Consider the following 15,759-nt stretch of genomic DNA (forward strand, 5'->3'; position numbering starts at 1 on the left):
AATATCCGCAAATCCATCAACGTGATTCATCACATTAACAAAAGAAAGGATAAAAACCATATGATCCTGTCGATAGATGCAGAAAAAGCATTTGACAAAATACAGCACCCTTTCTTAATAAATACCCTTGAGAAAGTTGGAATAGAAGGAACTTACCTAAACATTATAAGGATCATATTGTTTTTATCTTTTCTTTTGTTAATATGATGTATCCCATTGGTGGGTTTGCGCCTGTTGAACCAGCCCTGTAAGCCAGGAATGAATCCCACTTGATCATGACGGATAATTCTTTATATGTGCTCTTGAATTCGATTTACTCATATCGTGTTGAGTATTTTTGCATCTGTATTCATTAAGGATATTGGCCTATAGTTCCCCCCTTTTTTTTCTGGGGTCTCTGTCTGGTTTGGGAATCAAAGTGATGCTGGCTTCCCAGAAAATGTCAAGAAGTTCTCCTTCTGTTTCTATGTTCTGGAATAGCTTGAGAAGGATTGGAGTTAGCTCTGCTTTAAATATCTGGTAGACTTCCCCTGGGAAGCCATCTGGCCCTAAGCTATTGTTCATCGGGAGATGTTTGATAACTGTTCCAACTTCTTCACTGGTTACGGGTCTGCTGAGATTTTTCTATCCCTTCACATTTGAGTTTTGGTAATGCATGTGAGTTTAGGATTTTGTCCGTTACTTCTAGATTGTCCTGGTTTTTATTTATTTTTTTTGGCAAATAATATTTCAAAATAATCTCTGATGATTGCTTGTATTTCTGAGGGATCAGTTGTAAAAGATCCATTTTCATTCATGATATTGTCTATTTGTGTATTCTCTCTTTTTTTTCTGAGTAGTGTGGCTAGAGGATATCATTTTTGTATATTTTTTCAAAAAGCTAAGTCTTGGTTTCATTGATCTGCTGAAGTGTTTTTCTTTCTATGTTGTTTGTTTCTTCCCTGATTTTTATTATTTTTTTTCTGCTGCTGGGTTTGGGGTGCTCTTGCTACTCCTCTATTAGTTTCCTTAGTTGCACTGTTCTTTTTTGAATTAGTGCTCTTTCTAGTCTGTTGAAATAGGACTGATTGCAATATACTTTCCTCTTTGTGTGCCTTTGCTGTGTCCCAGAGAGTTTGAATTGTTGTGTTTTCATCTCATTTGTTTCTATATATTTTTTAATTTCCTCTCTGATTGGCTGTATGCCCAATCATTCTTTAGTTGGGTGGTTTTTATCTTTCACAATTTTGAAGGTTTTCCAGTTGTTTTCCTGTGATTGATTTCAAGTTTCATAGCCTTGTCATCTGAAAGTGTCAATGGTATGATCTTAATTCGTTTGTATTTATAGAGGGCTGTTTTCTGACGCAGTATGTGATCTGTCTTGGAAAATGTACCATGCGCACTTGAGGAGAAAGTGTATTCCCTAGCTTCGGGATGCAGAGTCTAAATATATCTATCAATTCCATCTGTTCCAATATGTCATTCAGGTCCTTTGTTTCTTTAGTGATTTTCTTTCTGGTTGATCTATCCATTGCAGTCAGTGGAGTGTATTAAAGTACCCTGCAATTAGCACATTCTTATCAATAAGTTTGTTTCTGTCTGTGATTAATTGTTTTATGTATTTGGGCACTCCCGAATTTGGTCCATAAATGTCTATAATTGTTAGCTCTTCCTGATGGAGAGACCCTGTAATTATTATATAACGCCCTTCATCATCTTTTGTTACTGCCTACTTTAAAGTCCTGTTTGTCTGTTATAAGTATGGCTACTCTGGCTTTCTTTTGGCTTCCAGTCGCATGATAGATATTTCTCCATCCCTTTTCTTTCAATCTGAAGGTGTCTTCACGTCTAAGGAGAATCTCTTATAGACAGAAAATAGATGGACTTTGTTCTTTTATCCATTCTGCTACCCTGTGTCGTTTGGTTAGAGCATTCAGTCCATTTACATTCAGTGTTATTGAAAATTTGGGGTTTATACACACTGTGTTCTCCCTAGAATTCATGTTTGTAATGGTGTTTCTGGTACCTTGTATTCTTTGCAACATTTACCTTATATAATTCCTCTTAGGATTTCTTGTAGGGCTGGTTTTTTGGTGATGGGTTTTCTCGATTTTTTAATTTGAGTACACCTTTGTCTCTCCTTCTATTTTGAATGACACGCTTGCTGGATAAAGGATTCTTGGCTGCATGTTTTTTCTGTTCATCACAATGAAGATTTCGTGCCATTCCTTCCTGGCCTGCCAAGTTTCATTAGATAGGCCTGTAACCACTCTGATAGGTTTCCCTTTGTACGCAAGGGCCCTTTTATCCCTAGCTGGTTTCAGAATTCTCATTTTATCCTTCTATATTGCCAGTTTCACTATGATATATCGTGCCTAAGGCCGAGCCAAATTGCGACTTAACGGGGTTCTTTGTGCCTCTTGAATTTGAATGTTTAATTCTTTCCCCAGATTTGGGAAATTCTCAGTTATAATTTTGTCTAGTACCCCGTCAGGACCTCGCTCTCTTTCTTCCTTCGGGAATTCCTATAATACAGATGTTGTTCCATTTGATTGTATCTCTCATATCTCGAATTCTCCTCTCCTGTCCTGGATCAATTTCTCCCTTTTTCTTTTTTCCCCCCAGCTTCCTCTTTCGCTGTAGCTGTGTCTTCTAATTCACCTATTCTTCTCTCTGCCTCTTTCATCCTTGAGGTGCCCGCCTTCATTTTATTGTTCACCTCATTTATAGCCTTTTTAAACTCGTATAAGACCTATTTTGAAAGTCCTAGTCATTGTATCAGTAGCTTCTCTCATGCTTTTTTCAAGCCCAGCCATTAGATTTATGACAGTTGTTCTAAATTCTTGTTCAGTTATGTTGTTTAGATATATTTTGAGTAGTTCTGTGGTTGTGACTTTTTCCTGGAGTTTCTTTAGGGGAGAGTTCTTGCGTTTTGTCATTTTGGCTAGTTTTCTGTCTCTTGTGAGTTTTAAAAGCTCATTGTGCACTGTGTACCTGTTAGTATTGCTCTGTTAAAGGAGGCTTATGGACTGTCCAGGGCCTGTCATTTCAGGAAATGTTCTTTTAATGGTGTCTCTGAGTTTCTCTTATTGTACCTTTGATTATTTTATTTCCCTACTGAGCAATATTTGGGACTCTCTGTCATGCGTACCATGGCTTGTCTCATGGGGTAGCCCTGGAAAGGAAAACAGACACAGAAACACACAGAGAACAAACTACGCAAATGCACAGACATATCAAACAAATTAAGAGGGGGAAAGGTAGAAAAGAATAGGACATGAGAGGAAAAAGAAGAAAAGAAGTGAAGAAAAAAATAAAGGGGGGCAGAGACAACAAAGGACAATGGACAGTCTAAAAGTGTATGACCAGTTTAGGGGAGAGATAAGGATGAGATATGAGAGCATATATCTGAATGGCAAGAGGAAAAAAATATAAGGAGAAAGGAAAAAGGAAAATAAAGAGTAAAAATTAAAAAAAATAAAAGTAAAAATGGTAGTAGTAATAATAATAATAATAATAATAATAATAATAATAATAATAATAAATAAGTACATAAAAGCAGCAGCTCCCTCTTGCAGATAGGCATGGTTTGGTGTAGGTAGGTCTATGGGGCTGCTGTGGGAGGCCCCACCTTGGTGGTTGCAGAGGCTGAATATCGGCGTCCCAAGCTCCCCTGGAACTAAGTGCCACAAGCCACTCTTATGAGTCCAATCTCTTTGTGCTGCAGCTGAGCCAAGCTGTATTTTCCAGGCCCTCCTTGCTTCAAAATCCTATTCCATGCACTTTAATGCTATCACAGATGAGATGTATTTGCTTTGGCAGCTGGCCTCTTAGCGGGGGGGATCGCAGAGCAGGAGGCAGCACTTTCTCTTGCCACTGGCAGGGATTGGCACTTCCACTACTTGAGGAAAGTGCACGCCCCTGCCGCTGCAGCTGCTGCCTCAGCCACGGCCTTCTCCCTTTGGGATCGCTGGGATGAGAGCTGCTTTTTCCTGGTGGCACCTGGGATTCGAGATTCACGTGGTCAATGCTGGAGGCAAGATGCGTAATGGAAATGAGGTGCGTGCCCATGAAGCCACAGCTGCTGGCGCCACTAACTCCCTGCCGGGATTGCACTGATTTCTCCTTGTTGCACCAGGATTTGGGATTCAAGATGCCAAGCGGTTCTATATGGAGTGAGAGTTTTTCTCTCTATGCCAGCTTAAACTTCTTTATCTCTTCTCTAGAAACAGTACTATGAGCGTGTTCAGTTTCTCCTTCTCTTTCTCTTCCCTTTGTCTCTCAGGGGCGCCATGCACTTTCCCCATGTTGGGCTGGGGCCCCGACCTCCTTGCTCTTCTCAGGCTGGCTGTTTTCCAATCTCCCCAGTTCGCACTCACTCACTCAGACATCTTTGAGGTTGTCTTCTTCTGGAGTCTGTATTTCCTCCTTCCACTCCTGCAGAAAGAGTAATGTCCTTCTCAGATTTATAGATGGGGCAGAACAAGTTTACAGAGCTCCCTTCTTCTCCGCCATCTTGTCGCATCCCCCACAAACAAACAAAAAAAAAAAAACATTTACAGGGAAGATCCAAAGTTGTTAATAATTAAGTGTACAGATGGAAAGAGATCTAATTTCCAGGTACAGACAGATGAGCAATTCGTGAACTGCATTCCTGCAGAAACATGGTAGGCACGCAGGATTCTCTATCCATTTTCGTATCTGGAACACTAGATATTAAGCACTGCATTCATCCTCAGGCTAAACAATTAGGTCCCCAATAAGGTGATCTACCTATCTTGGGAGAGGTTCTTAGGCAGCGTAGGGGGTTGACAAAGGAGCGAGGGACAGCTAATGGGGTGGAGGACCACCAGGGAGAGAGGATGCACTAAGCACTCAAGGTGGAAACTTGGGAGGGAGACAGCTTTCCTGAATTGTCCACAGAGCCAACTAAATGTGGAGATGGAGTGCCAGCGCCCCTCGTCTATTCACACAGAGGACACAGTTGTTCACGTGCCTTACAGCATGAATCTGTCTACTGGAAGGTAAACTGACCCAAAGCAAAAGTCTGCAAAAGTAAATGATGTCTTTGTATTGTTTGTCTGCCCTTACTCTCTCATTGGCTTTAAACTGTTTAAAAAATGTTTTATTTTTTTATAATAGTTTATTGTCAAATTGGTTTCCATATAACACCCAGTGCTTCTCCCCACAAGTGCCCCCCACCATGACCATCACCCCTCCCTTTCAGTCCATGGTTCGTCTCCAGTATTCAGTAGTCTCCCTTGATCTGTGTCCCTAACTCTTCCCCGCTCTCTTTCCCCCTTCCTCTCCCCATGGTTCCCTGCCAGGTCTCTCCTGTTAGACCTATGAATGCAAACATATGGTATCTATCCTTCTCTGCCTGACTTATTTCGCTTAGCATGACACCCTCAAGGTCCATCCACTTTGCTACAAATGGCCATATGTCATTCTTTCTCATTGCCATATAGTACTCCATTGTATATATAGACCACATCTTCTTGATCCATTCATCAGTTGATGGACATTTAGGCTCTTTCCATGATTTGGCTATTGTTGACAGTGCTGCTATGAACATTGGGGTACATGTGCCCCTATGCATCAGCACTTCTGTATCCCTTGGGTAAATACCTAACAGTGCTATTGATGTTTTAAAAGTTTATTCTTGAGAGGTTGGGGGAGAGGCAGAAAGAGAGAGAGAGAGAGAGAGAGAGAGAGAGAGAGAGAGAGAGAGAGAGAATACAAACGAGTCTACCCAGGGCTCAAACGCATATACCGCGAGTTCATGATCTGAGCTGAAGTTGGATGCTTACCCGACTGAGCCCTCAGGTGACCCAGAGTCCATTGAAATTCTAAGAAGGAACCACACGAGTTTCTAAGGTGGACACTGATGCATGCTGGTATTTCATCAGATGGTTGAGTATGGGATATCCGTGGGCAAAGTGGAGGGGAATGAATAAGCTTTGTTTCATTGTGATTCCTGGTATTCTGAAGATGATAGCTTATCCACTGGTGCTTAATGGAGAAAGTGGATCTGGTCTTGACTCCAGAGTGAAAGGGAGTGGTTCCCCAGGAGCATATTCATGGGTGTAACTGTAGGAGAGAGTACAGTCAGGTAATGAGATCCTGGGATGTAGCAATTCAGCCTATCAACTCAGGGAGAAACAGGTTGTTTCATAATATTCAGCTCTCTGGGTCCCCAAATTCATACCCTCACTGACAAAATACACTCACCCTTCTCCCCATTCCAATAGCTTCACCATGTAAACTTATTTTGGAAGCAACTCACAGTCCAAAATCTCATCTAAATATCACCTAAGTAGAGCGATTATGACTTGATGTATGTCTTCTTCACCTATAAACCTATGAATGCAGCCACATTCCCTGCTTCCTGAATACAATGGTAGGATGGGGAGAGTGTACACATTCCCATTTCCAAAGGGGAAATGGGTCACATGTCTCCAGTAAATAAAAAGCCTAAGAGGGAAAATTCCCTTAGATTTCAGAGCCCGAGGGTTATATTCTTTGTATGGAAGTGTTGTCCTCAGGTCCTAGGGGGATGGTGTCCTTGTTGTGCAGCCCCGCTGGTATGCCATTTTCTGGGGTGCAGGGGAGTCCTATAACTTGAATGATGCTTAATACTCTGATCCCCACTCTGTATCTCATGCTATGTACGGTGTTCGTTTCCCAGGTGTCCAGTTGTTCTTCCTCCTCTACCTCAGAAGGTTCCATATCAATTCCTGCACTTTAGTTATCATGCAGCCATCCCATAGTTTCACTCAGATGTTCTTTCTGGAAGAACAGGTACAAGAGGACTGGTGTCCTATACAAATTGAACAGATATGTGTTTGACTCACAAGGGCAGATAGTGAGATCCATGTTTGTCACTGTTGTAGAGACAGGTGACAGATGAGCAAGGGCAGGAAGTGAGAATGATCCACATGGAATGGATTAGAGTTTGAGAGATCAGCATGAAATCACGTTGGATCTGTACGGACACAAATGATCCCTGCCCACACACACACACACAGGTTTCTACGTTTGTGCACCAGTGCGGTTCAGCACACACATGCACAGTTTCTTGGTGTTTGAGCTGAGAAGGCATGAACACAGTGATACACAGGAGGAGTGAGCACACCTCCTGTCCATATCTTGGTCCATGAGATGGTTCTCCCACAACAGCAGCCAGGGCTAGGCCTGGAGATGTATGAAACCAGCCTGAAGAGCTCTGGTGCCTTACAACAGGACATCCCAAGCAACCCCTGTTATAATAATGGGCTGTGTCAGAGGGTCACTGAAGCCACCTGCAAAAGCTCACTGTGGTCAAACTGGAACACTTTTATTTTATTTTATTATGATTCTTTTAAATGGTAATTTATTTATTTTGAGAGAGAGAGAGAGAGAAGGAGAGAGGGTATGTGCCCATGTGAGCAGGGGAGGGGGAAAGAAAGAGGGAGATAGAGACAATACCAAGCAGGCTCCATCCTCTCAGTGTAGCGATCCATGAAGGGCTCAGTCTCACAAATGCTGAGATCATGGCCTGAGCCAAATCAGAAGTCAGTTGCCTAACTGACTGAGTCACCCAGTCACCCTTAACATTTTGATTTACAAAAGAGTACAAGAAGTAGTATTGATTGATAACTTGGAGTATAAAACAAATCTCTATGAGTCCAAACCAAAATGAAGCAATCACACAATAAATAATAAATTGTGAAATGAGCTCACCTTTTTTTTGAATCGTGTTATAAACACTTTCATTTAATTAAACCAAATGTCTTTCCAAAAAGAATTTAAGGTAATTTACAAAAAGTCATAACAGTGAAAAGAAAAAAAATGTAATTAGAAAAATCAGTATTATGAATTTTTTCGATTTTTTAAAATAGTTTATTGTCAAATTGGTTTCCATATAACACCCAGTGCTTCTCCCCACAAGTGCCCACAACCATGACCATCACCCTCTCCCTCCCTCCCCATTCCCCTTCAGTCCAGGGTTCGTTTTCAGTATTCAGTAGTCTCCATTGATCTGTGTCCCTCACTATCCTTCGCTCTCTTTCCCCCTTCATCTCCCCATGGTCTCCTGCCAGGTCTCTCCCATTAGACTTATGAGTGCAAACATATGGTATCTATCCTTCTCTGCCTGACTTATTTCACTTAGTATGACACCCTCAAGGTCCATCCACTTTGCTACAAATGGCCATATTTCATTATTTCTCATTGCCATATAGTACTCCATTGTGTATATATACCACATCTACTTGACCCATTCATCAGGTGATGGACATTTATGCTGTTTCCATGATTTGGCTATTGTACAAAGTGCCGCTATGAACATTGCGGTACATGTGCTCCTATGCATCAGCACTTCTGTATCCCCTGGGTAAATCCCTAGCAGTGCTATTGCTGGGTGTTAGGGGAGTTCTATCGCTAGTTTTTTTGAGGAGCCTCCACACTGTTTTCCAGAGAGGCTGCATCAGTTTACATTCCCACCAACAGTGTAGGAGGGTGCCTGTTTCTCCACATCCTCACCAACATCTATAATCTCTTGATTTGTTCATTTTAGTGACTCTGACTGGTGTGAGGTGGTATCTCAGTGTGGGTTTGATTTGTATTTCCCTGATAATGAGTGACACTGAGCATCATTTCATGTGCCTGTTGGCCATCTGGATGTCCTCTTTGGAGAAGTATCTATTCAGGTCTTCTGCCCATTTCTTCACTGGATCATTCATTTTTCATTTATGGAGTTTAGTGCAGCTCACCTTTATAGAAGAATTTCACATAATTTGTGTAGAAACTTTAAGAAGGCAGAACATAATGTCCTATCCTAAATGTCCATCACACATAGTGACTTGTTTGCAGTTAGTACAGTTTGAAATTGGTTATATATGTTTCAGCAATGAGTCCTCATAAACTCAACCTCATCTTGGGATGTTGGTCGATGTACACAGTGATAACTCATGTTGGTGGAGTGTACTCTTGATATAATGTACTGGAAATGGCACTTTATACCTGAGTCTCTTCCCTAAGACCTAGAAGCCCTGGATAATCATAAGAAAATTATCACATTAATCCCAACTGAGGGCCCTTCAGCAGGATTCCTGACTAGTACTCCTCAAATCTGTCAAGATAATCAAAAATGAGGAAAATCTGATCAATAGTCACAGCAAACGGGAAACTCAAGAGAAGGAGCACTCAAAAGATTGTGTGTCTAGATGGTTTCTTGGAACAGAAAAAGGACATCAGGTAGAGTGTTGGCAAATCTGCATAAAGTTTTTACTTAAGAAAAATGCATTGATATTGTTTCATTACTATCAAAGAATGCGTACAGATGTAAGATATTAGTCATCAATGAAATTGAGTATCTGTGGGAAACCTATATAATCCTTGCAATTTTTATAAATCGAAAGCTGTTCCAAAATAAAGTTTTTCAACAACAACAGTGAACCACCACAACAATCCTCAATACCTTCCTGAGTGATCTCTGAGGCTTCCTTTTTCTGTGAGGCCCTTAAGAACTAACCACCAGGATGTTCTGTGGCTGCTCTTAAAGGGAGAGAAAGACACCTCATTCCACGAAAGGGTCAGAGCAGCCCTTGGAGTGTGAAAATGTATTTATGCAACCTCCCAATTCCACCACGAGTTCATCATTCTGGAGAAGCTGAGCTGAGACGTGCATTTCTTTTTTTTTTTCTCCATAATATTTAATTGTCAAATTGTTTTCCATACAACACCCAGTGCTCTTCCCCTCAAGTGCCCTCCACCATCACCACCACCTGTCTTCCCCCCTCCCCCCTCCCCCCAACCCTCAGTTCATTCTCAGTTTTCAATAGTCTCTCAAGTTCTGCAACCCTCTCTCTCCCCAACTCTCTCTCCCTCCTCCTGGTCAAGAGATTCCATCGCCAGGATTTCTGGTCAGGATCCTGGATGTTAGGGAGGTGGTGTCAGACTACTGGTTCATGATTCGGAGGTAGGTTTGTCCATAATACTCTCGTCGTGCTCCGAGTGCAAATGCTTCAGTAAGTTTAGGACAGGACTCATTATTTTCAAGAGCACAGATGGTGTGGCTGGTGGCAGCTGACAGGGGGATTGAAAGTGTGGGCTGTGATGAGGCATGAGTGTGAATTCTGGGGCTAGGGGTGTCAGTGGTCCCATGAACAGGCCAGGGCTTCAAGGGTCATAAAAACAGAAGAGTCAACGGGTGCCTGAGTGGCTCAATCTTTTAACCATTCGGCTGCGGCTCAGGTCGTGATCTCACGGTCCATGGGTTCGAGCCCTGGGTCAGGCTCTGTGCTGACAGCTCAGAGCTTGGAGCCTGCTTCAGATTCTGTGTCTCCCTCTCTTTCTGACCTGCTCACACTGTCTGTCACTGTCTCTCAAAAATAAATAAAATCTTTTTGAAAATTACATAAAAATAGAAGGGTCAAGTTTTACTAGGAGTCACAAGTGTGTCATGCATAGATTCCTCAGACTCAATGAGCAGCTTGATTCTGAGCAGTCTCTGTAAAGAATAGGCCTCGTCATGGACATCTGAGTGAGTGACCCAGACATGTATTTCAGCACTGCATTTGGTTTCCACAGGTCGCACCTCAAGTCAGACAATGTGGTCCTTAATCTGCCATACATTTCCAAAGACACACTTAACAGCTAGACCCATGGCAGCAGCTCAGGAATCTGACATGTGACCAATGAAGGAACAAAGTGGCCCTGAGTTCAGCTCTGCAGAGCTGGCACTGACACTCACCAGACCAAGTTGCCCGGGGACACCATGAAGGTGCAGCCTACCTAAACCACCAGTGAACAGGGACATCCTTTTGGGACACTTTCTGATGATTGTAGCTTCTTAGTGCCAATGACCTTGACGACAGTGTGGAATTTAATATTCCCTCTGAAGGGGTAGGTCCTGTTGGGTCTTCTCAAACTGACATGGTGCTGGGACCCATCTGTCCTCATTTGTGAATATGCGCTTTCCACGGGACATGGAATTGTGGTGCCCTTCTTACTTCTGACGTGGACACCATGCTGACACGTTGCAACGCTGGATTACCAAGCCAAGGTACTCCCAAGGTTTCTATGGGTTAACTTGATGAGTGCTCACTAAAAAGCTACTCACTAATTTAAAGAAATAGTGCACCATATAGAAATATAGTGGAGGCACCAATTCATACACCCGTGGGGCTTCCCCTTGGATTTTGGCTCCATTTGCCAAAGACTTCGATGCCAGACTCCTCACTCACAGAGATGTATACCGTCTCCCATGAGCCAGGAGTCCAGGGAGGGCTGGGCTTCCTTTCATGTGATGGGAAGCTAAGAATCAAGGATCTTTCCTTTCACTACTGGATGGACTGAGCACTGTGGTTGCGCCCACATCCACATCCAGTGAACATTCACTGGGAGACCTGACTCTGAATTTCTTGGGATATATTCACCACCCCTACTGGCACAGAGGGCGAGTAAACCTGTGGTCTCCATTGGCCCACAGAGAGCACATTATGTATTTGATGAAACTTTACATTGGATGGTCATGTCACCTCTGCCTCATCTTTGCTCTAACCAATTATCAGAGTTTCCACATTTTTGACCATCATAATCAAGACAAACCATGAAGTATATGTTACCTGAGATTAATATTGCCATGCTGTTTAATTGTTTTAAATTCCATAGATTCTATTTTTCAGTTCTCTACTTCAATTCTTAGTTTCACCTTCATTCTTATTTTTGGCTTTATTCTTACTTCCTACATCAAAGCCTGTAGGTCTTGACAAGGCTTTTAAAAGCAAATATACATTTGACCGTTTCTCTTTGGAAGTGGATGGTTAGCATTTGTTAGGTTTCAACATAGAAACTACAGCATGATTTGGACAGCTAATCACAGTCTTTTTAGTCTATGTTTAAACTCCTTCTTGATAATAAGGATATTACGCGTGAATCTGCTCACAGTACCCCATCATTTTACTGATGATATTTATTTTTAAATATTACAAAACAGACAAATTAGAGTAATACAGAACACAGATCAGTGATACTATGAATACCGAGCACATATCTGTACACAACACAGACATCTGTGCACAGAGTATCATCAGACCCCGGGAGCCCCTTTCCTGTCCCTCTCAGTCACCACTCCTAAGGGAAACACTGCTGAACCTGTAACTGCAGGGAGTGCTTTTCCTGTTTTCTATTTCATATAAAGAGGATTCTTAGAACATTAAGTGTTTTGTATTTGACTTTTTTAATAGTTTATTTTCAAATTGGTTTTCGTATAATACCCAGTGCTTCTCCCCACAAGTGCCCCCCGTCCATGACCATCACCCCCTTCCCTCCCTTCCCCTCCCCCTCCAGTCCATGGTTCGTTTTCAGTATTCAATAGTCTCTCATGATTTGTGTCCCTCTCTCTCCCCAGTTCTCTTTCCCCCTTCCTCTCCTTATAGACCTCTGTTAGGTTTCTCCTGTTAGACCTATGAGTGCAAACATATGGTATGTATCCTTCTCTGCCTGACTTATTTCACTTAGCATGATACCCTCAAGGTCCCTCCACTTTGCTACATATGGCCATATTTCATTATTTCTCATTGCCATATAGTACTCCATTGTGTGTGTGTATGTGTATATATATATATATATATATATATATATATATATATATATATACACCACACCTTCTTGATCCATTCATCAGGTGATGGACATTTAGGCTCTTTCCATGGTTTGGCTATTGTAGAAAGTGCCTCTATGAACATTGGGGTACATGTGATCCTACGCATCAGCACTTCTGTATCCCCTGGGCAAATCCCTAGCAGTGCTATTGCTTGGTCTTAGGGGAGTTCTATCGCTAGTTTTTTGAGGAGCCTCCACACTGTTTTCCAGAGAGGCTGCACCAGTTTACATTCCCACCAACAGTGTGGGAAGGTGCCGATTTTCCACATCCTCGCCAGCATCTATAGTCTTTTGATTTGTTCATTTTAGCGACTCTGACCGGTGTGAGGTTGTATCTCAGTATGGGTTTGATTTGTATTTCCCTGATGATGAGTGACACTGAACATCATTCCATGTGCCTGTTGGCCATCTGGATGTCCTCTTTAGTGAAGTATCTATTCAGGTCTTCTGCCCATTTCTTCACTGGATCATTCATTTTTCATGTATGGAGTTTAGTGAACTCCTTATATATTTTGGATACTAGCCCTTTATCTGATATGCCATTTGCCACTTCTGTTTCCCATTGTATCGGTTGCCTGTTAGTTTTTTTAATTGTTTCCTTTGCCTTGCAGAAAATTTTCATCTTTTTTTATAATAGTTTATTGTCAAATTCGTTTCCATATAACACCCAGTGCTTCTCCCCACAAGTGCCCCCCACCATGACCATCACCCCCTCCCCTTCCCCCTCTCCTTTCAGTCCGTGGTTCCTCTCCACTATTCAGTCGTGAGGGACACAGATCAAGGGAGACTACAGAAACTTTTTATCTTGACGAGGGCCCAGTAGTTTATTTTTCTTCTTGATTCCCTTGCCTCTGGGGATGTATTGAGGAAGAAATTGCTGCGGTTGAGTTCAAGGAGGCTTTTTCCTGCTTTCTCCTCTAGGGTTTTGATGGTTTCCTGTCTCACATTCAGATCCCTTATCCTTTTTGAGTTTATTTTTGTGAATGGTGTCAGAAAATGGTCTCATTATATCTTTTTCTACATGTTGCTATCCAGCTCTCCCAGCACCACCTGTTGAAGAGGCTGTATTTTTTTTATTGGATACTCTTCCCTACTTTGTCAAAGATTAATTGGCCATATACTTGTGGGTCCAGTTCTGAGTTCTCTATTCTATTCCATTGGTCCCTGTGTCTGTTTTTGTGCCAATACCAAACTGTCTTGATGACGACAGCTTTGTAGTAGTCTGAAGTCTGGGATCTTGATGCCCCCGTTTTAGTTTTCTTCTCCAATATTTTTCAGAATCAGCAAAGAAGAAGTCAAACTTTTCCTTTTCACAGATGACATGAAACTCTATATGGAAAACCGATTGACTCCTCCAGAAGCCCTCTAGAACCGATCAATGAATTCAGTAAAGTTGCAGAGTACAAAGTCAATGTACAGAAACAGTTGCATTCTTATACACCAAAAATGAAACAAAAGAAAGAGAAATCAAGAGACCAATCTCATTCACAATTGCACAAAAAACCACAAAATACGTAGGAATAAACCTAACCAAAGATGTAAAAGACTTGTATGTGAAAACTATAGAAGACCTATGAAGGAAATGGAAGAAGACACAAAGAAATGGAAAAACATTCCGTGCTCATGGATCAGAAGAATAAACATGTTAAAATGTCATTATTACCCAAAGCAGTTTACACATTCAATGCAATCCCCACCAAAGTTGCACCAGCATTCTTCTGACACCTAGGACAAACTATCTTCAAATTCATAGGCAACAACAAAAACCTCCGAATAGTCAATGTACTTGACTTCTAACATTTCTTATGTTGTTTGGAAGTTTATGGTTAGATATTGCTGGGGGACATCCCCGGGTGTTGTCCTAACGGATTCCATTGGAGAATATCAAACAATTAATCATTCTACTGTTAACCAGGGGAGTCTAGAGCAACCAGATTTCAGGAAGAGTTTTCTGAATTGATTCTTTGGTGTCTGGAATTGGCTTTCTAACCTGATAGATTTAAAATTGCCAAAAAGAGCACTGATAATCCATCAGAGAAAACCTGCCCTGGAGACTCTAATCAGCCAGGAAGAAGTAAGGACCTGGCCAGCATGTATTTGATACTTGCAAGGATTTTTGGAAAACTAACAAACAGGGTAACATTGGCTGGTTGCTCTTAATGTTGCTGTGAAAAGAGGGGAACGGAAATGCTGAGTTCAGAGATTCAAATTCCCAGCTGAAAGCCTGTGTAAATGACCCCGAGGCCTGTGTGTGTCCTGAAGGAGATCTGAGCGTGCACCTCCAAACCTCTGTCTTGCCCATGTGGCCAAGTCATCTTAACATGCTAGTGAGAAATCTGCTTTCTCCAGATCACAGCACGTTCTGTTTACATTGTCAACACTCATTTGATGGTCTTTATATATCAACAGAAATGTATTTTGCTTATTGTGCCTTCCTTGGTCCCAAACCACTGTAATATGTCCATTGCTATATGAAAATATGACCCACACGCTCATCTCCCTTCATAACATCATGTTTCAAATAAATCAGGGACCACGCTTTAAGGGTGTGAATTAGCTACAAAATTTATAACTAGCTCCCAGAGACTCTACTGCCCGAGAATGGATTTTTCCTCCACCACTCCTGACCAGGCAAGTGTTTATGAAGTAGTTTATTTTCTCAGTTTGATGAGACCAGGCCACCAGCTAAGCCATGTTCATATACCTTTTCCTATAATGTCAAGACAGGTTCTCTTCTTGGAAATTTATTGCTTTTGACTGAAATTCACACACTTGAAGACTTCTCTGTAATATATAGGTTGTTTCAAGACCTGGTGTTTATTATTGCATAAATTCTGAAGTGCTTTACAAAAAGTATTAGAAAACCTTCAGTTATATGGGGATTGACAAGATCATGATGTCTCATTACAATGTTATTCGGATATATCGTTTCCTAAAGAAGAAGGTCAAATTCCCTGTTCATCATTGTCTTGTGACTCACACTTTTTGTCAGGACTGTGAGGGGGATGAAAGAATTGGCAACTGTACATTGTAGAAATACATACACTCTACATCGTTTTCATAAGTCAAGGAGGTTTTATCTTCCTTCTCCTTGCAAAGCAGACCTTCGGTATCTTGAATACCTTGGCGTTG

General features: G+C 41.7%; 2 protein-coding genes across 2 annotated transcripts in view; one reads left to right on the forward strand and one right to left on the reverse strand.

The window, feature by feature from the left end:
• Positions 1–15,759, forward strand: part of LOC115281202 (vomeronasal type-1 receptor 4-like) — a 37,571-nt gene that overhangs the window by 407 nt on the left and 21,405 nt on the right. The window lies entirely within an intron of this gene.
• LOC115281200 (vomeronasal type-1 receptor 4-like) overlaps positions 15,446–15,759 on the reverse strand; it is a 1,384-nt gene continuing 1,070 nt past the window's right edge. Inside the window, exon 2 of the mRNA XM_029926537.1 lies at positions 15,446–15,740. Within this exon, the coding sequence (XP_029782397.1) occupies positions 15,704–15,740 (37 nt within the window). The 3' untranslated portion in view covers positions 15,446–15,703. The remainder of the gene's footprint in view (positions 15,741–15,759) is intronic.

The sequence above is a fragment of the Suricata suricatta genome, chromosome 16, assembly GCF_006229205.1.
Source record: "Suricata suricatta isolate VVHF042 chromosome 16, meerkat_22Aug2017_6uvM2_HiC, whole genome shotgun sequence".
In the NCBI taxonomy this organism is placed as follows: Eukaryota; Metazoa; Chordata; class Mammalia; order Carnivora; family Herpestidae; genus Suricata; species Suricata suricatta.